The sequence below is a fragment of the Anopheles gambiae genome, chromosome 2, assembly GCF_943734735.2.
Source record: "Anopheles gambiae chromosome 2, idAnoGambNW_F1_1, whole genome shotgun sequence".
Lineage (NCBI taxonomy): Eukaryota > Metazoa > Arthropoda > Insecta > Diptera > Culicidae > Anopheles > Anopheles gambiae.
In genome coordinates this window covers 108,571,766-108,594,484 of record NC_064601.1, presented here as the reverse complement: position 1 = coordinate 108,594,484, position 22,719 = coordinate 108,571,766, and the positions used below count along the sequence as shown (strand labels likewise).

General features: G+C 44.7%; 1 protein-coding gene across 7 annotated transcripts in view; it reads right to left on the bottom strand.

The window, feature by feature from the left end:
* LOC1270175 (uncharacterized) overlaps positions 1-22,719 on the bottom strand; it is a 51,519-nt gene that overhangs the window by 17,518 nt on the left and 11,282 nt on the right. For all 7 annotated transcript variants that reach the window (XM_308851.5, XM_061642355.1, XM_061642354.1 and 4 more), the window contains exon 3: positions 14,671-15,210. In XM_308851.5, coding sequence (XP_308851.4) covers positions 14,671-15,210 — 540 coding nt within the window. The remainder of the gene's footprint in view (positions 1-14,670; positions 15,211-22,719) is intronic.

The following is a 22,719-nucleotide window of genomic DNA, read 5'->3' as shown; positions in this document are numbered from 1 at the left end:
GAGGAAAGCGAAAGGAATAACTCCCATCCGAAAACGCACCAGCAAACACACATAAATAGCACATGCTAAATCTTATCTTCTCCACCAACACGGATCAATCTGCCGCACTGCTCGGGGAGGAGGGGAAGTGCTGGACAAGAAAAGGGTGTAGCGTGAGCGTTATTTGCCACGAGTCCGAGCTTCCAAGTAGCAGCAGCAGCAGCACGCTTCGCTAATATGCGGCTCCGGGCAATGCTAGCCCGCACCGTACGCCAACAGCACAACTGCGGCAAAGCGCACAACCCTCGCGCTCCGAGCTGCCCCGAGTGTGCTTTCGAGAGCTGTTATGTAACGTCGTCGTCGTCGTCGTCGTCGTCGCCACCATCGTCGGCATCGTCGTCCTTTCCCCGGGAACTGATCCCTTGTGATTCTGGTCCGGTTTTTGGGGCTCAGTTTTCACAAACGGAGTGTAGTCGCTTCCTATACAAGATTAGAGTTTGCATCGCTGCGACATATGGGGTGGGGCGGGGATGGAGGTGGTTGAATTAGCTCACCGCAAATGCAGCTGAAATTGTCACCTCAAAACGCAATCACGAGTCTGCATTTCGGTGTGGCGATAAGAGAAGCGGCCCGGACGAGATGGCAGCACGCTCAAGGGCAGCCTCCGGATCGGGGGTTGGGCAACAAAATGGCAACAACAACGACATCACGCAAGCAAGTCCAAGAAAGTCAAGCAGGCCGAGGATTGTTGTGTCAGTAGCACGGCTGCTGTTGCCTGTTGTGAACAAATTTGAATCAACCAATATATATACCCAGCAGCGACAGGACCACCTGCTTCTGCTGTTTTCGTACTGCGCTCAACACGCGTCCTGTCATTTCGGTACACTCCGCACCCTTCACCCGTGCGCTCCGGGTTTTCCGTCCATAGAAATACACTCTCATAATAATATGAGCCCCAGAAGCAGCAGGAGCAGCAGCAGCTCTCCCATCTACTCACTCTCTCGCACGCTTTGCGCTCTCTTTCATTCGCTCTCGATGTTCCGCACTCTCTAGCTCTAGCGCGATATTACCATTCGGACACGGGCGCTAGGGGGTGCCCACAGTTTCGCAAAATTAACCTCACAAATACTCTGCATTGCTGTGAGTCCTCCCACAGGCGGTGTCGTTACAAATCGAACACCCACCCTAGAGGCCGGAGGGCTTCACCGACCTAGTGTCAAAAGCTGGCGCATTCCATCGCACCCACACTCACACAAACACATGCAGAGTCGAATTGGTGCTCAGCTCTCCCTTCTGTCTTCATTTTGTAACTAAATCCGAAAATTGTTATTGGAGCGAATTTGGATGAAAAATTACTTCACCCCTCCTGAATGGTATTTGGCGACTGCAGTGTGTAGAGGCGGTTGTACCAATCAAGGACGTTACTCGGTGTGTGTGTGTATGTGTCTGTGTGAAGTGTTGCTGTGGTAGTGGATCATTTTGGTAGTACCTGCTACAGAAATCGAGGCAGCTGGAAGAGAGCAATCCCGACTCCCCACAGGACACACACACATGCAAGGGCATGGTACAACGTCGAGAGAGCTTTTTGGTAGTGTAGAGACACTAAAGGAGTCTTGATTTCGTTACATACTTATACACCTGTGTGCTGATGATGTGTGTGTGTGCTTTTCTATGAGCTTAAATTGGGTGAACAATAATGTTTGAGGGAAAAAAAACAACCAGAAAAAACACCCATACACTAGTAACGTTTTGACGGCCCTGACTCATCTTCTACTGAAGTCTCGTCGACGGGAAATCTTCATCCATTTATGTCTTCTGGCTGATGAACATTTAGACGTTTCAAAGCGTGTCTTTAGTTTGTTTTTTATTTTCTAAATGTTTCGTTTTGGGCAAATGGAAAGGATTTGAGTGGAACATTGGATTGCAACAAAGCTTTTCTTTTCTTAACGCTAAATCAATAAGAAACGTTGAAAATAAGAGGTTGGATACTGCCAGATAATATTCAAATCAACGCATTTATCTTTAAAACATATACGTTTGTTTAACCTACCCTCCCAATGATTGCAAAGAACTAAAAATTGAAAACTCTGCCTGGGGAAATAATCATATTTTTTAAGATATACCACAGTAGTTTAAAATGGAAGTCAAATATGAAGGATCTCATTACCACGAAACATTGTCTCTAAAGAACTGACAGCAGTTGGGACATTCTAGTCGAACTCTCTGCGACAAACAATTTACCACCAACATCTGACGGGCAAACGGGGCAAAATCATCAATGAAGGCTTCTGTTCCCTACCGTTCACAGCCAATGCATCAAAGAAACCAGCAAGAAAACAACCATTGTAAGAATGACACACTGTAATGATGATTGGAGCAAAGCTCTCCTCCACTTATACTACTCCCTTACTCACCCTACCAAATACATTCAAACGCAAACATACATACACACGTTTATGCACATGTGATATAGCACTCAGGCACTCACGCATACACAGGCACATATTTACACACATTATCAGGATATTGGCCCCGGTATTACCCGGTTGAAATGGGCAAGCAGAGCTGCGAGAGCGCACGAGAGGAAGATTCCTGAGAGAAAGATAAAGAGAGGAAGAGAAAGAGAGAGATATGATACTCACAAAACGTACCGTAGCCGTTTTGGGTGTTCTCCATTGAAAATTTCGGCGTGTAAAATCGATTCTGCACTCGGATTTTAAGGTGAGCTTGGGTACCGGGCAGTGTAAAACTGCAAAAGGTGTTTGCAAACCTTAAACAATGAACTCCCATCCTCAAGTGTGTCTATGATCATTTCTAGTGAGTGGTTTCATCAGGTAAATTTGTTCCCTCCCCCCAAGGATCATTGTTATTGCTCATCTGGACTTTTTCCTTCACCTTAAATTACATCGTCCTTATCATTAGCCGGTGACTCATCGCAGGTCACTCACGCGGGCACTCACACGGGCTACACGGGCCTTTCAAATTCTACCCCGTCTACAGTGATGGGGGTTAAGGGTAAGTCCCTGAGCTGAAGGAAGGAAAAAACAGGCATCCAATTCACAAAATTCCAATTCCTTCTGACTCGGAGTGGATAGAGTATGAGAAAAAAATCGGAAAACTAAGCTGCCACTCTTCACCAGATACTTGCGTAAGAAGCAGCAGTGGAAGCAGCCAATCCCGAACCTGCTTCTCAGTTGAACCTGCACAGCCTGCACAGCCCGACTAGTCGCATTTGTTCCAAAAGCACTTGTGCTGCACTGTGTTACGTGTAGTTAAGTGCACGTAAAGCCACTCAGCTTATGGTTGGCGAAGCGGTAAGCACCGAAAAGCAGAGGTTTCATGGGCGTTCTTCTCTTCCGCAGCTTCTTCAACAATTGAGAGGAACTAGTTCGACAGTGCAACTACTCCAGCACACTGTATACATTGCAATTACGAAGCAATATTTCACTACTAGCAATATAACATGCAGGTTCAAGGAGAGCCACTGAGTTTTTAATTTTTCAGAGCGATTCGATTTATTAATTGATTTTGGATGAAGTGAAAAAAGGGTTCCGAAGCTTGGCGGTGTGTTTATTGAATGCTGTCCCATTTATTGGGTGGACATTTTGAGAAGTTATTGTAGATTTGTTGGGTGTTCTGTTGGAATTTCTTTAATGAGTGTTCCCTAACTTAAGCGTCTGATATATTGTATAGATACTAATGCAACTATCATCTATCATAATACAGCTCAAGTCGACATTATTTCTCAAGAACTTGTTTTTTTGTGTAAGAGTTAATTACATTGATTTGTACTTTAGAAAATATTTTAAAATTTTGGGAAATTTGTCACAGTAAGAGCGTCTTGAAAAGTACTAATTATTACATTTACTTTTAGAAACACCATTAGTTTTACAATTACTTTTGCAAAAATCGTCCAAAGAAAATCAGAACTTCGTCGTTCTTTTATTGGTTCTTCAAGTGAAACGGATCGGGAAATGCTGAACACAAGTAGAGATATAGAGAAAGAAAGTAGGATAAACGACCGCCATGGATTCTTGTTCCTTGGTCCACCCTTAACAACCAAAGTAGGAATTTTGAAGTCAGCTTAAAGTTTTGTGCATAAAAGCTCAAAAATAGTTAGATAATTATGTTTTGATTGCCCTGAGTTTAAGAAACTAGCTGAAACATACGAATAGTTTCATCAGAATAAAACCCTGTTTAAACCCTGTGCTAAACAATGTTAAAATGTACATTACATTTTTTTTAATAAAAAATGTTGGAATATTATTTGAAAATTCCCAATTTATGCAATTCACAAGCATTCCTAGTTGCAATCAAACACTTTACAGGTTATTGATGCATTACGATTAATGAAAATTTCATCTAAACTACGATCAAAACACATTAAATTAATTAAACACATCTAGAAAAAACATATTTTCTTCTTGTTTTATTGTAATTATTAACCAAAGCCTCAGTCCAGTGTGTTTAGACTATTCTGGATACTTTTGTGCATTGTTATTTATTGCTGCAGGATGTTGTACAACGATCGAGTCATGTAAAAACAACAGATCGTGCCAAAACGAAATCAGTTTACACTACCAGCCTCAAAATATTGCTAAACATCGCCCAAACATACCATCCCGTAACGGTGAACCATAAAAGAAAGGCACGTATTGAATTGCAAAAAAACACACATTTTCTGCTTAACAACAACACACACAAACACACTCGGAACCAGTGTAGTGTAGTGTTTAAGGCCACCGGGTTTTGGTAAAGTTGGCAACATTCAGCAAACGAACAAAACGGAACCATTTAAAACCGGTAAACAAATGCCTGGAACTGTGCTAATTTGTTGTATATTGCGGTAAAATTGTTCCAAACTTTACGACACGTCACGCTTTGGTGGAGGGAAATGTTTTATTTTGCCTTTTGCCCGATGGTGACGGTAGGGTAGCGTTGCGGTGAGCTAAAGTGTCCATCACACACGTCCATGTGGACACACAAACAACCCAAGAGCATCCGAGAAATTAGATGAAAGAAGGTCAAGCTAAAATGCCATACTGAGGGCAAGAAGAAAAGGGAGAAACAGAGAGAGAGAGAGAGAGAGAGAGAGGGAGAGAGAGAGATAGAGAGAGAGAGAGAGAGAGAGAGAGAGAGAGAGAGTGAGAGTGCGTCTTGTTACGGCTAGCCGATGATTTATGTCCGACCTGGCAATGGTTTGCGTGGCAGATCGTCATCGATCGTGGCGGCCCTTCGTTATGATTGCACCCCGTACTTTGTTGCGCTTGTGTATGTATGTGTATGTGTGCTCGGAAAAATTGGTAGTGCAAAAAAAGAATTGCCAATTTTATTTAAGCAATCGAGCGTGTTCTCATACTTGTGCCCCGGGACAAATTACATCCACCACAGCGAGCAGCAGCGGACGGAAGGCAAATAATCAATCCGTCCACTTTTGGCGTTCATGGCAAATCCTGGGGCGTGCAGTTGAAGTAGGGAATGCAGCAACTACAACAACAAAAAACACAGACTCATAACAAACTGCAATGACTCGTGTAAGTGGTGTACTTCAGTGGAAAACTTTTCGAAACCGGTTTCGACGGAAATGGTTGTTTTCGGGCTTAAACCTAATTAAAGTGGATCCGGGACAATGGCACGCTAAGGAGTAACAATTTTTATTCCATTTCAGTTGTGTGTTTCTTCCCATGTAACAGTTAACGGAAATAGGTCCAATTGCCGAATGAAACGTATAAAAACTGCAAAAACAGGTACTAAATTATTGTTTTAACTTTTAGAATGATGCTATGGAGCTGTAAACAGTTTTTGCTCTAATTTTGTGCTGGATAAAATAAACCCATGCTTTGAAGTTCATTAAGAGCACTTGTAGTCTCGCACAAAACTTGCAAAAAACCATTGCCTTACTCCTCCAAACGTTCAATCATATTTCAGGTCACACTGCAACTGGTCCTGCCATACTGAGCAACACTCCGCATTCGAGTCCTGTTCCAATGTGCCTTATGGGTATCTTATTTTTTCGGGTTTTTTCTCTTCCACCCATCCTCTTCTATTTGGTTTTTCTATCCTCGCGCTCGAAAGTGCTCGCTCACTGCTCACAGCCCCTTGGCCCATCTTATTCAATTTCTTATTTCATCTCCACCTCGGGATGGGTTCCATCCCGACCGTGCCTCAAATGGCGTAGTGGTTTGATTTATCTACATGTCACAAACAATGCCATGTGTGAGGAACTGCACGAAGCAAGTGTGGCCCATGTTTTTAGCTCCCCCGGTGCAACTCCTTCCAAGACTTTGCTGAAGGTGTCGCCGCGCGCTGTTCGCATTCTTTGCCCCTTTTTTGTGGTTGAGCACAAAAAAGCAAACTATTCCTTGAGCAACTGGGAAGCTTCCACGCTTTGTGTGTGAGAGTGAGAATCCTTCCTTTTTCTTATTGCTTTCTCTTTTTCTCCTGGATGCTCCTCACACGGGAACACACCACCGTGCACAGCTCTGACCCAGATAGAAGACCCGTGAAGGCGCACACGTTGCAGGCCACTTTCGGGATGCCCTTTTAGTACCGTGCCCGTGCTACCGTGGTTACAGCAGCAAGAAGAAGAATAAGAACAAAAAAAACTCTGGGCTCCAATGTATGTCCTTTACGTGATCGCAACCCGTTGTTTCCCCGCGCTTTGCGTTCGGTCGGACGCACAGTGCAACAAAGTTTCGCACATACACACAACGTGCCATGAGTGTGTGCGTTCGTCTGTCTGTGTTTGTTAATGTGTGTGTGTGAAGAAAAGGTGGGGAGGCAAATTTGTACCCTTTCCCGTTGATGAGCAGATACAAACAAATGGATACACAAATGGAGAGAGAAAAAAAAGGCTATCTAGGCTCCTGGAGATCCTCCTCACGAGCGTGTCGCGTTTGCAGGCAAAGGATGCAAAACTCACAGCGCTAGAACTCAAAACACACATACACACACACACACAGTCACACAGTACACTAACAATGAAATCCACCCACATAGCGCCATAGGAAGAAAAGAGAAAGCAACCAAGGAAAACAGAAATTGCAGTGGCTCCCAATGCTCGAACAATGCGCTATCAAAAATGGTCCAATGGGAGGACGCTGCGCGGAACAGACAGCGGGGCAAGGGGAACAAAAAGAACCGCAAAGTGTTCATTCTTCATTCTGTTCCCGTTTTTCCCCGGCCTCACAGCTTCCCGACTAACCGCTCCGAAGTCGCTCCCAAACGCAAGCACCAAGCTGAGTGGTGTGACCTAGATTCGGTCGGAACAACTCATCGCAGTCCGAGTTCACGTTTCCCAGCTATCATACCCCTGCCGCGCGGGCATGGTTCCGTCGGTACGTCTGTCCAATAGGAACAAGTCATGCTGTGTGTGTGTGGATGTGATCTTCCCGTTGGTAGCGAACTAGGAGTTGCCGATAGCACCGAAGGGGAGTCGCAGAAACCGCGCGGTCCTGTGAAAACACGAAAGAATCGGCAACCGAAGCACAGGCACAGGGGTTCGGGTTTTAACCATCCAGTTTCGTTTCGTGTCGGTCGTTCGAGTGGAAGAAATTATTATTGAAAATATTTATTCAATGCACCCGGAACTGGACCGAAGAGGAAGCAGGAAGAGGGGCTCCGAGTGTGCCAAGTCGGAATGCACGCTTTAAAAGAGTGAACGCTCTACGCTTCACAGGGAAAGCGTGTGTGTGTGGGTGATGATGTAGGTGATGCAGCGCAAATGCATCGCCGCACACACACACACATACACCCCATTGTAACAATAAATGGAAAGACTCTGGCAAAAAGTCATGGAATAAATACAATTTGGACACGAAAAGTGGAGCACCATCGTGCACGTTTCGGGGGAAAGAAAAGCTGGCTACCCAGCGCCGAAACATGCACCACTTTAGCACCACAGCGTAATGGATTTGAGTCTAGCAAGACTCTTGTCAAGACTGCATTAAATCTGCATCGGTCCCTGTACGCGCTGGTACGGTACGCCGGTTACGGTGGTGCTTTCCCAAAAGCATGCACAACCTTGTTTGCTTCCACACCACCACCAACCTCTCTCGACGGCGTGTCGCAAAATGTGTCAATCAGTACGCTTTTCCCAAACCGCTTCCAACTGAGGAGTGTTGAGTGGTCGTGTGAAACGATCGTCAGTATTGGGTGAATTTTTAGTGGAACAAAATGGCATCTGTGTGAGAATTCCGACATCGTGATGATGAATGATGCAGTTTAGGGTAGAGCCAGCAACCGGAGAGTCTGCTTTCGATCGATGGAGGGACCAATTCGTTTCAAAATTTTGAAATTTACGTTTAATTTGGAATCATAGTGTGATTGATTTGTTCAAAAATTGACAACATGTGGATTAAAATAACAGATTTTAAATAAAAATTGAGATCCTCTCAAAAAGTGAATCACAAACGGTTCCAATTATGAATCGCCATTACCGACCGTTCAGCATCCTCGTTCCCCAAAACCGTTTAATTAAATCGCCCAACGCAAAATTGTTCTGCGCTCACGCCGTACCCACTGTCCAGGGAAATCTTAATAAGCACCCGTCCCGTAAGTGCCAAGCAAGTACGTGCCTCGGTACGGAATCTGTCACCCTGTCGCCGGGAGTTTCGTATGCGCGCGATCTGCACCATCCAATCCGCTGGTGCGGCAATTCAACAACATCACCACTACCACCAACTCGAAATAGCCGTTTACCGTCCACTTTGCAACGATGCGACTCGGTAACGATTCTTGTCCTTCCGCGCTCACGCGGCTCCCTAACCTTCCCTCTCCACGCCGTAAAACAAACTTATTCGACCACACATTCGACTCGCTTGCGGTGAATCATGGACGGTGGAATGTTTCAATGTTGATTGATGTGGTTCCTGTGTGGCGTGTAGTTTTGTTTTTCTTCTTCATCATCTTTCACTTCCACTACCACCATCACCATTGCTGCTCCTTCTTTCTCGCGCCACTCTCTTTAACGAAGGTCAACGTCAACGGCGTGGGCTAATGAGCGCGATGGCGAATAGCGATGCCTGCGGTTTTCAAAATTGTACTCCAAACGGGTGACCGTTTGGCCTGGCCGCATTTGCCGGCATGTGTTGGAGTGTCGGGTGGAAACAGAAGAAAGGAAACGGTCGAATCACTCTACGTTTCTAGGGCTTTGATCTGGTTTGCTTGAATTTTCAGCTGTATTTTTTTTATTGTTTCATATTTCAGGAAGAGCAGGTTTGTGAGTTTTAGGGAATGGATCACAGTTTTTCGCTTCTTCTTCTGTTTGCTCATTTTGATGCAAAACAAGAGAGGACATCTTAACCTCGTTTCATGGACAAGTTTAAAAAGAATGACCGGTTTGCTAATTGGCTCCGTTAGAGCTCAAGAACTGTGGGACGCCGTTATGCAGTGAGAATGAATTATTCAGTTTTTTTTAAAGAGTAAAATTGTTTGTTGTCTCCTCCTGGAAGTCGAGCGTGTTTTAATTACTTAAAGGCTGTTATAATGAAAAGAACAATGTGTCTATGTCCTGCTATTCAGCACAGGCAACAACAACAAAAAAGCAGCTCATTTCCACCTGCCAATAACTTGTAATCGTTGCACCTTCGGTCGAAACGGCTCAAATCGTTAAACGCGTATCACGGGTACCATTTTACAACCTTCCACACAACCTACACACCTTACAATATCGCGTATGGAAAAGCACACAGACACCCACACACACACACACCCTACCGCAACAGGAAAACAAAAATCATTCAACCTCCAGCCAACAGTCGTAAAGATGATTGTAAACATCGATCCAGCCCGGTATTGTTAACACTTTGCCTTTAATTAGTGACATATGGCGTGACGCGATGACACATTGGTGCTCTCTTACCACCGACCACTGCCGCTGCTGTGACCCCCTTGCGCAACCTGCAGCAAAAACGGTATTCGCCTTCGCCCACCTTGTTTTATTCGTGTCGGTTGCCGTTTTTCATTACACAGTGCATGGTCCGTGTTGCCGTTTCTATAGCTCATATGAGTTTTTTTCTCCCCTGTGTGTTGTGTTACCCTCTTTCTGTGCTTAATACCACTGTATGGAGTGAGCCGGGCGGAAAGGAAGGCTCGGCCAGAGAGCTCAAATCAATCCGATCAAGCGGCACGAAACACTTCTGGGCAGGCGAGATACACACCCAACCGTGTAGCAGGAACTTTGTGTGTGAAGGAGTTTTTTTCGTGCTTCTTCACTGTCTCTTTTTTGTTGCTTTATCTGCTCAGCCTAAGGTGTTTCTCTGGTGTGTGTGTGTGTGTGTGGCCCGTTGATGTACCGGTACCCCTTGCCTGCATCACAGCTTATTTTATGTGGGGGCCATAACAAGATTTATGTGAAATCAATGCCCTCTAAAGTGGGTGGAATGTTTTTTTCTGTCCCAATTCGATACGAAACGCGCTTCCTTGTTTCCTTCGATACTCGGAGAGAGAACGAAGGAGAGAGAAGGAACTAGTTCGAGAGCATTTGCGACCAGTGCCAGTGCCAAGAGAGCAATCCTGTTTGGCCGTGACAGGATATCGTCATTTGTTTTGCAACGTTGTCAATTGATCCAATTTAGCTGCAGCCCGAGCGCTTGTCACTAACGCAGCGAACGAAATCCTGTTAGTGGCAGTGCGTTTTGGTGGTATGGTATTGATTTTTTTTTTCATATGTGTTTTTCTACAGTTTACTGCAGTGGTTTTTTATGGGCCGATTAAAAAAACAGTTCCTAAAAGGAGCAGATCGGATGGTTTGCCACTCGTTGTGAGAGATGAAGTTGACTTATTTTTAATTTGAAACGATTAATATGATTATGTTAAATGCTTGCATTGGTGTAAATGATTCTGCAATTATCTGAAATGAAATTATCTTTAGTGGCAATGAGCTTATGGTTCAGTTGCGTAGGCTTTGTGAAAAAATATACAGAATTTGTCTACTTGCTATCAGTGCTTGAAGAGAACTTACTATCATTGATCATATCGATCGATTTATAAATTCACTAAACGTTTGTCCATAACATCTTGTTCACAATTTGCTTGCACATGGAAATATGAGCTTCTTCTTCTTCTTCTGTTGAGCCAACCACTTGTCGGGTTGGGTTTCAGTGACTTTTGGATAACCCCCCATAGTCAGTCCTACGCATGGCGGCACGGTCTATTTGGGGCTTGAACCCATGACGGGCATATTGTTAAGTTGTAGGAGTTGACGACTGCACCACAAGACCGGCTTGAACCGGAAATATGAGAAGAAAGTATAATTTTTGACACTGGCAAACCAATTCTTTAAGATTTTGATCGTTTTATGGAGTTATTACAGATCAAAATTCATTTATTTTATTATTTACTAATGAATTACAGTTATGATTCATGATGAAAGCCTTTTCTTGCGTGTTTTTATCTTTTTCTAACGATTTCTTGGATTCTAGTGATACGATTATCAATGCAATTAGAATTTTTTTATCTTCCTTGCAGTTTTCGTCGTTCTTGTCAAATAACTGTGATTAATCAAAGTTTATTATAAACTTAGGACATGTCAAACGTTTAAATTTTTTGCCGTTGTATTGATATAAATTTATCATGAGATTTACATCTTAAATACGGCGTTTGTTTTACGAATCGCATTAGATTTCATCCAGCTAGTTTAGTCTCCTTCTTGCTATCAATTAAAGTACCATGCGCCTCCTTATCTGTGTACCAGGCGTCTCCATCTCAGCACCAGGCGTCTCCACCAAATAACCGAATGCCGTCCATTCTCCATATTGGTGCCATTTGATCAAATCAACCATCACGCTTGGCTTTAATCAAAACATGCATACCGCACCCGAGAGAATACATGCAAAACTAGGTAAACCCTCGGCGGCATTCGAGCCTGTCACTGGCTCCGCTAAAGTGAGCGTTTTAGTGGCACACGACCATCACACACGCGTGTCCCAGCATGCAGCGGGTGCGGGTGTGCCTTATTAAGCATTAATGTGCGTTTCACTAATACATATATACACATCGAGAGCTAATTGAAAGCCTTTGCCAACCCACGAGCCCAACACCCAACCCGTAAGAACCCGAAACCCACCCGGGGGACAACTGTTCCGTGTGCGTTTGTGTGTGTGAGGGGCTAATTGAATCAGCTGACCTCGTTGCTCGTTGCTTGGTTGGTTGGTGTGGTTAACGGTTGTGAATCGCGGTTCCCCGTTTGGTGCACGGATCTATCGTGACAGTGTGTGTGTGTGTGTGAGAGAGAGAAAGAGAAAACTCAGCTGCTTGTTGTCGCCGCAAAAAAGGCTCCCCCGATGAAGTGGCATCATTGTCAGATCTATTATTAAAATCAATTTGCCCGCTTGTTACAAACGCGGTTACGGGGCACCACCATGAGCGAGGTGGAAACGAATCTGCAACATTGTACCGGGTGGCATTGCCTGTCCTTAGTGTTTCCCAGAGGGGTTGACACTTTCTCGCCAGCTTTGCCATTGCTGCAGCAGTATTTTCTGCACACTGTTTGATGAAGTGAAGCATAGTAGTGGTAGAAGCGTTTCAACTTAAATTGCCACAACCAACTTTAAGGACGTGCAGAAGTATTTCACTTTAAACAAAACGCACTGTATTACTTGATAACATTGGTCGTCCGCGGGCAGAAAGCATGACGCAACCATTTGTGGGTTGCCTTCGGTGCAACTATAACCATTCGTTGTAACCGCCATTACCGCCATCACCGCCACCAACAAGATTCGCCACCACCATCATCATCATCATCCTTCTCATCATCATTGCTCAAGCCATAATCATTCCAACGGCTGTGGAGAGTTTTCGGGCCTGGGAGGAAACGCCACCCGGACACGGTCGAGGACAGTTTAGGCGAGGCGTGGTTTGACTAATAGTTTTAATTGTTTCTACTTCAAACACTCTGCCGAACGCTCCGGGAAAGAGGGCTTCACCGATGAAATGGGCCACGCTCTCACACAAACACACATACACCCAACTACTCGTCGCAGAATCAAAAGGTTGACTGGTGGTGCCAGTTAACGGCAGCACAAACTAGTGCGGAGGAAATGCATAGGGGGGGCGGGGGAGGGTGAGGGAAGTAATGGCGGTCCAAGGTGCTCCGTTGAAACTTTAACAGTAATTACACTCGGCATTGGGCTCGCTCGGAGCTCCATTGCGTAGCTGTGAGATGGAACACACTCTGCGGCTGGGAACGCTGGCAGCTGGCCCGCTGAAGATATGATAATTTTCCCAAGAGATAGTGTTCCCATCCCCCCTCCTTGGCCCCCGTTTTCTGTGCCCTTTTGACCCGTGCTTTGCGCAGCGTTGTTGCGGCAAACATTCGGTAGGTCTACGATTAAGCATAATTTTTCATTTCATCTGCATTGCGCTAATTTTTGGAAATGGCACAACCGTACGTACGTACACGTTGCGCGCACGAGGGGTTGTGTCCCAGTTTCGAACCCAGAAGGACCCATAAAGACCTTGGGCAAAACACAAAACGAAAAATTGCACAACATTCCTTTTCGGCCGTTCGGGGAGCGTTCGCGGTTGCGATTTTTTGGAGTTGGTCCGTCGAGCTGTTGTGTCCCTTTGACCCTACGTTTTTTGCTCATTTCCGGTGAGTTTAGTTTTTCGAGCAAAAGGGAAAATCGTACCTCTGTTCTGTGCTTTCCAGAGGCATCTAAAGAGGGAAAAAACACGAAAGAGAAAACATGCTAAACCAAGCACTGGAAGCGGTTTCATTGCGGAGGAGCGTGCAAACCGAACTCTGTCTTCACAGACACCACACCGAAGCTCAGCAAACAGAAAGAAACAAAAAAAAAACTGCTACAGGAAATAGAATCTGCTCGCTGTTCAGCACGAAACGGGGACAGGAAAGATGTGCGTTTTCAACCATCATCATCATCATCAGCATCATCATGGACGGTATCACCGCAGCATCCCGTTTGCTCGTACACATACGCACATTTTCGTGTGCTCTCGAAAGCGAACTGTCCTCATTACCACGCTGCTTCTCCTTCCGCTTTCCCGCAAACACCACTAAATGGGACGGCGGAAACGGCATTGCATTGCGGTGGGAAGAGCGCGAGCAGGAGCGGGGAAGACAACAATGTACGATGGTCGTTGCCGGGACCGATTATCCTTTTGCCATCGGTGGCCATTCCTTCCGCCCTCGTGCATTGCAACCCTCGGTGGCCTCGCTCTCGGGGGCCGCACTAGAACGGAAAAGCCAATCGCTCCCAGACCGAGCGATGCGCTCATGTGGAAAATGTGCGAGCTACACGGTCGCACACACACACACACACACACACACACACACACACACACACACACACACACACACACACACACAGAGGTTGTAGATACAATCGTGCACACTTATGCAAGGGCCATGGCAACGGATCACGGAACGGAACGGATGGATGATGAGAGCGATAAAGATTATGGTTGGCAGTGAAGCAAAAGTTTGTCTAATTCGACACAATGCTCACTGCTTGTGGGACTGTTTGCGTGAGTGTGAGTGTGTGTACGATGAATAGAAAATGGGAAACAATTGAAGTGAAGTAACAAACTGCTACATTAATTTGTTTCTATAAAGTAAAAATCATATTTAATAACACTTTGTCAAACGTTAAGATTAACCAACATTCTTCAAAAGACCTCTTGAAGTAAGGTTCAAAATCTCCACCCCCAAAAACTATGAGTTCGACTTACCTTACAATCCTCACAGTGGTGGATGATAGAGTACGGCTGTCCGCAGTCGTACCGTATCAGCACCTCGGTAAATTCGCATGTGATCCGTGCCGCCAGCGCGTCCGTCTCGAGCAGCTCGGTCAGCCGCCCGGTGCAGCCCGGTCCGCCGTGCAGCACGTCGGCGTAGGCTGCGTTGTGTAAAGCACTGCCAACGGTACGCTCACAACAATGTCTTAAACGTAATGTTTGCAGCTTGGTCTCAATACTTTGTGACGATTTTTTACAAATTTGTGCTGGACTTAACTCTTCATTATCGCCCAAATAGTCAAGGCACTGTTGTTTATCATTTAACCGGTTCTCCATGTTATATTTAGTATTATCAATATTGTATGGCTTATTACTATTTTTATTATTTTTATTATTATTTTTATTATTATTAATGTTATTATTATTATTAGACGCGGCATGCGCACGCAGCGTTGCACATGGCGGTGGACACCGCGGTGGTCCAGGACCTTCGTCTATCCAGGCCACAGGCAGTGTACCGGCTGAACATTGACCCTGTGCGGTGAAGGAAAGAAAGAGAGAGAAAAAAGTATGGAATGAAATTAGTGGAATGTTAATTAAAAAGGGATTTAATTGAAATCAAAAAAAGACATATAATTTAATACAAATCATCTCATCTGCGAATGATATGTTCACAAAAGACAGTTTGTAGTTGTTTGATAATATTTGCTCGTTGCTCGATCCTGTTTAACCATTTGAAGCTCCTTTCTATATACGTGTGGGTGATAGTGATGAATAATTCTTCTAGGGACTGACCTTGATCCGGTCAAGTTTTAAGCTGTAAACAATTGCCCACATCAAACATGCTTTGATCAATGAGCGAAAGTTGCACACCATTTGCAGCATCGTAGACTTTGATGAGTTTGTAACATTTGATCATATTTTTTTTCTTTTTCCATCTTCTTTGTCGCTGTTTAACTTGCATTGCAACACATTCCCCAGATGAGCCAAAATTACTTCAATGAGTTTTAATTTATTTGCTCTTATCGGTACAGAGTCTAGAGCGGCACAGAGAAGGTTTGCCCGTTTATGTTTCATGGCCGCTCGTAACCCTTTTTTCTCTCGACAATATCCGCCTTTGCCTCGTAAACACACACGCATACGGACTCGCCAGCATAGGAACACTTCCTGATCGATTACGGTCGTAAAATGAGACCAAAAAGCAACAAAAAAAAGCGTAACAACTCTGACGCCGAGGCAAGGCGCTTACCTACTAAGTTGGCCTGCGTAACGGTTGCAACAAACCGGGTTTTGAGTGGCAGCAGCAGTTCCGTTACCATAATTCATCTATCGACCGTTGCTTTTGCTGTTGCGGTGCTGCTGTTTTCATTACGGCGAGCAGCCCGCCCACCCCTCCACCGTTCCCTTCCTGTCTTTCACTCGCACACACACACTCTAGTGCGAATGCGAACGGACAAACATTAGCATACACAAACAAAAACCGTTCCCCAAAGTCAGCTCCAATCAAACAAGTATCGTATCGCACACTCGGGTCTCTGGAGCGGGCCAATAATGTGTGTGTGTGTGTGTGTGTGTGTGTGTGTGTGTGTGTGTGAGGCGGGTGGTGGCAGCAGAACTTCAAGAACATTTTCCCTTTCATCCACACCCATAAAGTCCAGTCGACCGTCGGTGCCGTCGGAGCGAAGACTTGGATAAATAAACAACGCGCAAGCGAGTGAGCGAGCGCACGCAGCGCTGCCCGTTTCCTCCTTCCTCACCCCGTCGCCCGAGAGTCGAGTTTCCCGAGTGCGTTCGGCAAAGGTTCAATCGGGCGAAACTGGCGAAATGGTTTGCCACAGGGCTGCTGTGATTCGGACCGCTCCAGCCTCCACCACTGTTCCCTTCTGGCTTCTATCCAACCGCCTCTCCCATCGGCGTGTGTATCACTGTCGCACTGTTTCTGCGAAGGATTTGTTTCCGTTCTGGTTGGGTTTTCACCACATTTTTTAGTTTCTTGATTTGTTTTTTTTTTTCGGACAGCAAAGAATATCCATGTGCTGTTTGCGCCCTACGTATGCAAATGTTACTTTACCCAGTAGGGCTGCAAGGAAGCAGCGCAGGGGGGAAAACACGAGCGAGCGCTCGAAGAAAGTGATTTTTAATGGCTCCCTCCACGCAAAACCTGCCAAACAATCAGTGGAAAACTGACCTCGATAGGGAGCAGCCCAGATTTGTTTTGATGGTGGTTGCTTTTTCCTTCTTTATGGCTGCATCTCTCTCTCTCTCTCTCTGTTTATCTTTGTCTCTCTAATTTCAAAATGATGTAAAATATTCATCTCATCTAAAAGCGCGTGCCCGATGCCCCCTGACCGATCGAACCACTTTCCCGAGAGATCGATACGTTTCGATCGATTTATCCGGCATGAGAGTTTAGCCGTAGTGAAAAAAAACATAATTCAAATAAATAATATCGAGCTGCGTCTGGCGGCTCCGTCGATCGAAACCACCGGTCAAACCCGCGTGGTTCGGAAAAAAACCAGGGCAAAAACAGACGGGAAAGAGATTATCAACCAGCTTCACCGTTCACCTTCTCGCTTTCTTGCAAGCCCTTGTTCCCTTAGAACGACCTCATTTCCCCTCCTTTAATTCCATATCTCTCATCGCCACTGGCTTATTTTTTGCGGGTCTAGAAGGGAGACGGGTCAAACCCCCCTCCCGGCAGGAGAAAGAATTTTAAGCGAGATTTTTGATTATTACTATGCTGCGCCCGTGCTGCGCCTATTCTGTTCGTGTTCCGTTTCGGGCGAACGATCGGCGGACGGACTGTGTGTGTGTGTGTGTCTGTGTACCGCGGAACCGGATTTATGCGGATGCGGACCAATAAAAAGCAAAAGCATACCAAAAAGGCAAAAGAAAACACATGACTCCCAAGCGCTACCAAGCGCTGCACAACGGCAGACGGGGGAGGCCCTCAGGTAAGGTGAGAGCGTGGAAACTGAAACCGGTAGCAGCAGCAGCAGGGGTGGTAGTCGGCGAAGGCGGGAGTATCCATTAGACTGCGACGTAGCGGAAGGTGAAATTGATTCTTGAAAAACTCGAACGGAAACCGAATTTCTTTCCCTTCTTCCACCCTCTTTGCGCCTGTCGGTGTTTTCCCGATCGTTAGCCGACCGATTGGAGAAGGGTGTGGGGTTGCGATTGCGATCCGCTTATTTTTAGCCCACCACTAAGAAGGTCCCACACCCTGCCCTGCCCGCGGTGGGGTGCGAATTTATTACCCCGGGCCCTGCTGTGCACCGAAATGCCTGCGCCGCATCGTACGGTGCAAGGTGAGAGGGTGAATGAAGGAAGGGCTGAGAGGGAAGATTCCCAGTCAACCGGAATTCTAAGGAAAGCTCGCACTGTGGTCTTGCTTGATCGTGAGGGTGAGTTAGGTTGATAAGGATAATGATTCATAGAATAGATGTTGAGTTTGAATGAAAAGAAAAATGGAAATAAATTTGACTTTCTATCTTTCGCAGAAGTACAAAAAATAAAACAGAATCTCAAGTAAATGGGCTCTAGTTGTAGCTCAACCGTAATTATGAAGTGGAAGGAAACTATGGAAAGGTTAAAAGGGTGTGTAAAAAGGTTCTTAAATAATCACCTCTTCTATAGGTTTAGTTATGGACACAAAATCAGCGATACTTTCTTAGAAACAGGAGATTCCAATTCAATCTAATTGGAAATTCAACAATTCAACTAAATATTTCAAACCTATAATCTAACAAATTAAACACATAATTGTCTGTGTTGAAATAAAATAATTGCAATCGGAAGGTAAGCTTGCGATTTTGAGCTGGCTAGGGAAACGCTGTAACTGTCCCATATTTATATAAGTAGTAGTCATGTAAATAGAAGTCATATCCAGGTAATCCAGAAGTAATATCCAAACAAATTATTTTACAACAAGTACATGTTTAAAACAGGGAAAACTGTTTTAAAAGGCCGGAAGGGATATTGGTTTTAAAAGATACAGGGTTTCCCACGATTTAAGGGTCAAATCTCATGATTTTTTGGTGCGTTACCACGATTTTTTGATCGTATCCCACAGATTTTTGGTTCGTTCTCATAATATATTGGTATTTTCCGATTGAATATCAATACAATTGGACCAAAAAATTCTGAGAAATGATCAAAACATCGTGGGAAAACAATATGGGAACCCACCAAAAATTGATGGGAACCAACCAATAAATCGTGGGAAACGCTGTAAGCGAATTCAATCTTTAGGATCAATGTATGAATTTATCGTATGAAATATTGGCTGGTATTATTGAATCCGTTCGTAGCGGGAACGTACGGCGCTCACATGAAATTCTAGGGATGGCAACGCATTTCTTGAGCCCGCTCCTACAACGCCACGGTGAACAACTGTAGCAACCATCTAGTACGTTAGGAAAATGAGTGTCGGGACGTACGCCGCCGCTACGAACGGATTCAATAATACCAGCCATTAACTTTAAGTAAAGAGTATACGTTTTTCTTAACATTGCAATTGGTACAGAATGATTTCAACAAGGTATTTATTTGATTATTCATTTCCAATGGTTTTATCAGTGTTTTATTGTGTTAAACAATATTTTCTAAGAATTTGCTCTTGTTCCTTCTAGTCATTTTATCAATATCAACCTCAGAAACAGAAACAACAAGCGTAATAAAAGCAAACTTCTCCCATTAGCCCAACCACCCCATAGTGGCAGGCCAATGAAATCCCAATCGTGATGGCGTCGCTTGACTGATGCAATTAAAAAGTAATATATTTTACCGTTATGTGTGTGTGTGTGTTTATGTATGTACGTTGGTGTGTGTGTGTGTATATGCACCATTGCATCGAGAAAGAAATCCATTCCTCGAGCGTCTTCTTATCGTTGGCAAGGCGTGGGACAAAACCGAACTTGCCCACCAGTACCCGGGCACCGTCCACAATCGATCCAAAAACCAAAGCTCCTGGAGCATGGATGCAATCGCAAAGCGCAATAAATTTACTCGCACAATAAAATCGAAGGTCAATTACTGCAGTGTGCGGCAGTACGGCCACTCACCAACACCGCGACGCCAAGACCGGGTAGGGTGGCAGTGTCCTAGTTTTCCTATCGGGCAAGGCGCAGAGCTACAACCTTCCGGGAAAACGTGACAGCCCAGAAACGACTGGAGGAAGCACACAAAGACACACACACACAAAGCTGCACAATCGCATATAAGATATCAGTAGGTAGAAGGGAGACAGGTTGGATGGAGTTTGAGCATGAAGTATGTGGAACGAATGCAATCTATCAAGCGTCGTATTTGATGAGAAGAGCTAAACAGTTTAGGAAATATCAAGAAATTCTTCTCGGTTCTGTTAAACAAAGCTGTGAGACATTTTTGTACACTTTGATGAAAAGTTTTCTTTGAAATATCTTTTGATTCTTAGTCTGTTAAGTTATCTTAACAACTCATCATTATCTAACACCGCTATAGAATGTTGCAATGCTTCTTCTGTTCCTATTTTTGCCTGCAACAAACCGAGCCAAAATATGAATAATCAAATGGGTTTGTGAAGGTCCTTTAGCAAGCCAGCTCGATATGAGCGTAGTTATTTTCTGCTGCCTTCTGCCGTAGCAAGAAAGGAACTCCACCGAACCGTAACACTCTCGCAAAGCAACAGAATTACTCCCCCTTTCGCCCGCAAACGTCCTCGGGAAAGCCTCTGCGCCCAATCTCCCTGGGAAGGCGAGCGTATTACCAGCGGTCGATATGGATATCCATTTCGAGCGCGCGCGTGTGTGTGTGTATGTGTGTCGCATGCTTCTGTGACTCGTTGCCCCAGCTCCTTGCCACCCGAAAAGCACGCCCGGAATGCCGAACCGAAACGAACGAGCAGCTATGCTTGTAACCTCAAGCAGGGGAGGAAAAAAACCCAAAGAAACGAAAAAAAAACAAACGCAAAGGAAAATGAAGGTTTGCAGCATCATGTAGGTTTATTTTCGAAATTTGATACTATCAACAACATGCGTGCGGTTTTTGGCAGTGGCCAGGGCCTATAAATATTCATGCCGAATGTGTGTTTTTTTTTTTTGTTTTCGCTGCATGTTTCAAACTCCGCATCCACTCGTTGCGAAAGAAACCGTGCGCGATGGAGCTGGCCCGGATTGCGCGCGGCGTCGGAAATCGGCATTACCGGGCCTCGCCGGTACATCTGATACGCCCCTGGCATGCGTGTCGAAAGGGTGGGGGGAAGGGCTGGAAGAAGGCACTCCAGGCCATGGCTACCCGGGCCCGGAGGCGCTTGATATCAAGCTTAACCAGCATGATTGACAAAAGGCAAATCCAGTTTAGTTTCATGTAAGACTGGTGGCGAGTACGAGTCTTTTGTGGCATCTACTACGGTTTGGATTGTTTCTTTTTATGACAGTAGTTTTGTGGGGAATGGAAATATGATACATATTTGAAATAACTGAATTTCACACAGCATTGCTATGGTAATTGTTTGCCTCAAACGGTTGAGTAAAAGGTTTGTTTAAACATTTAAACATTTAATTTAGGCTCATGTGTCGACAACCAGCGTTCATGATAGACACAAGAATTGACACTAGATAGATCCCAGAATTTGGGATGAACTATCACCTATGTAATAATGTTCTTTTCATTCTACATCAGAAATAAGCAGCGACGATAGTCATAACCCGAAAACAACAATAAATGGAGGCCGATATTTACCGGAAAGAACCGATAAATAAAATATGCCAGCATTACTTTAATATATATTGTACTATTATCACCCTTGATGTGTATGCAAAAGCCGCTTTAAAGCCCTTCGAACAATGCAAAAGTGAACCACTCAATTGTTTGAGCAAATGTTATTATTAAATGACGCTTTCTCCATCGTTTATGCCAGTACAAGACTGTCCATTGAGTGGGTTGAAAATATTCCAACATAATCCAATTGCAAGGCTAGCATAGTTTGATGGAAACTGTCTATGATGTCCAGCTTCAATTAATGTACGTCAGTGTCGGTAAATATTGTTTCAATTTTTTGGATCCCGATTTGCAACACTTTTTTTCTGCCTTTTAATGCTGTCCGTATGATAAGTTGCATGCCCGTCCGGTTTGATTGTGCCACAACATATGCATGGTGCGTAGCTCTCGTCAGCATTTGTGACGTTTATTGAATTAAAAGGAAGCCATACGGTTGGACCAAGTTCTGTTGTATAAAACGTTCAAACCACAGGCGAACATGTTGTGACCGAATCGACCCAAACAGAGTGTTTGTGGTGGTGTAGGTTCTACAAACTATTGAGATATTTTTACCAAAAGCACTGAACGTCCCTTCAACCAGGAATTCATGTAATTTTTAAAAGCATCACTTTTTTACAAACAACTCAAAAGGCATTCCATATACGATGTGATCAATCTTTCATCAACAGTATTTTCCATGGCCACCGTAGGGCAGGCTTAAAAATGTTACCAATTTCCCAACTAAAACTCCCCTTCGCAAAAAAGGACAACATTAAATCTTGCCCTTTTTTTCCTCCAGCTTGTCAACACACCCGAAAGCGTATCCTTATTTAGTTTCTGATTAAAATATGAATTATTTAGCCCAAGCGCCCCGTAGCCCTCGAAGGCACTCACGCGCTAATAACAACAGGAGCAACGCAACAAAAAAGGTGACATTATTGTTGCTTATAAAAAATGGAAAAATCCTCTCCAAACCCAAACGCTGGACCGCCGGTCGGCCGAGAAGCCTTCCAGCGACATCTCCCGCCGGACATATCTCTCCCTCTCTCTCTCTCTCTTTTCCAACCACGCGCAGGAAGTCCCGTGTCAGCGGTAGCGGTCGATCAATGAGCGCTCTAAATTTAGCCCCCCGCCGGTCGATATTTATACTCCAAAAAATAATTCTGCACACTGCTGCAGGCCACCACACACCCACAAACGCGCTTTTGGCTTTTGCTTGTTGCGCGCACATACACTTTAAAGTGATATTCATCTAATTAGCTGTCAGACGGAGAGTGAAATTTCCATGTTTTTTTTCTTCCTTCT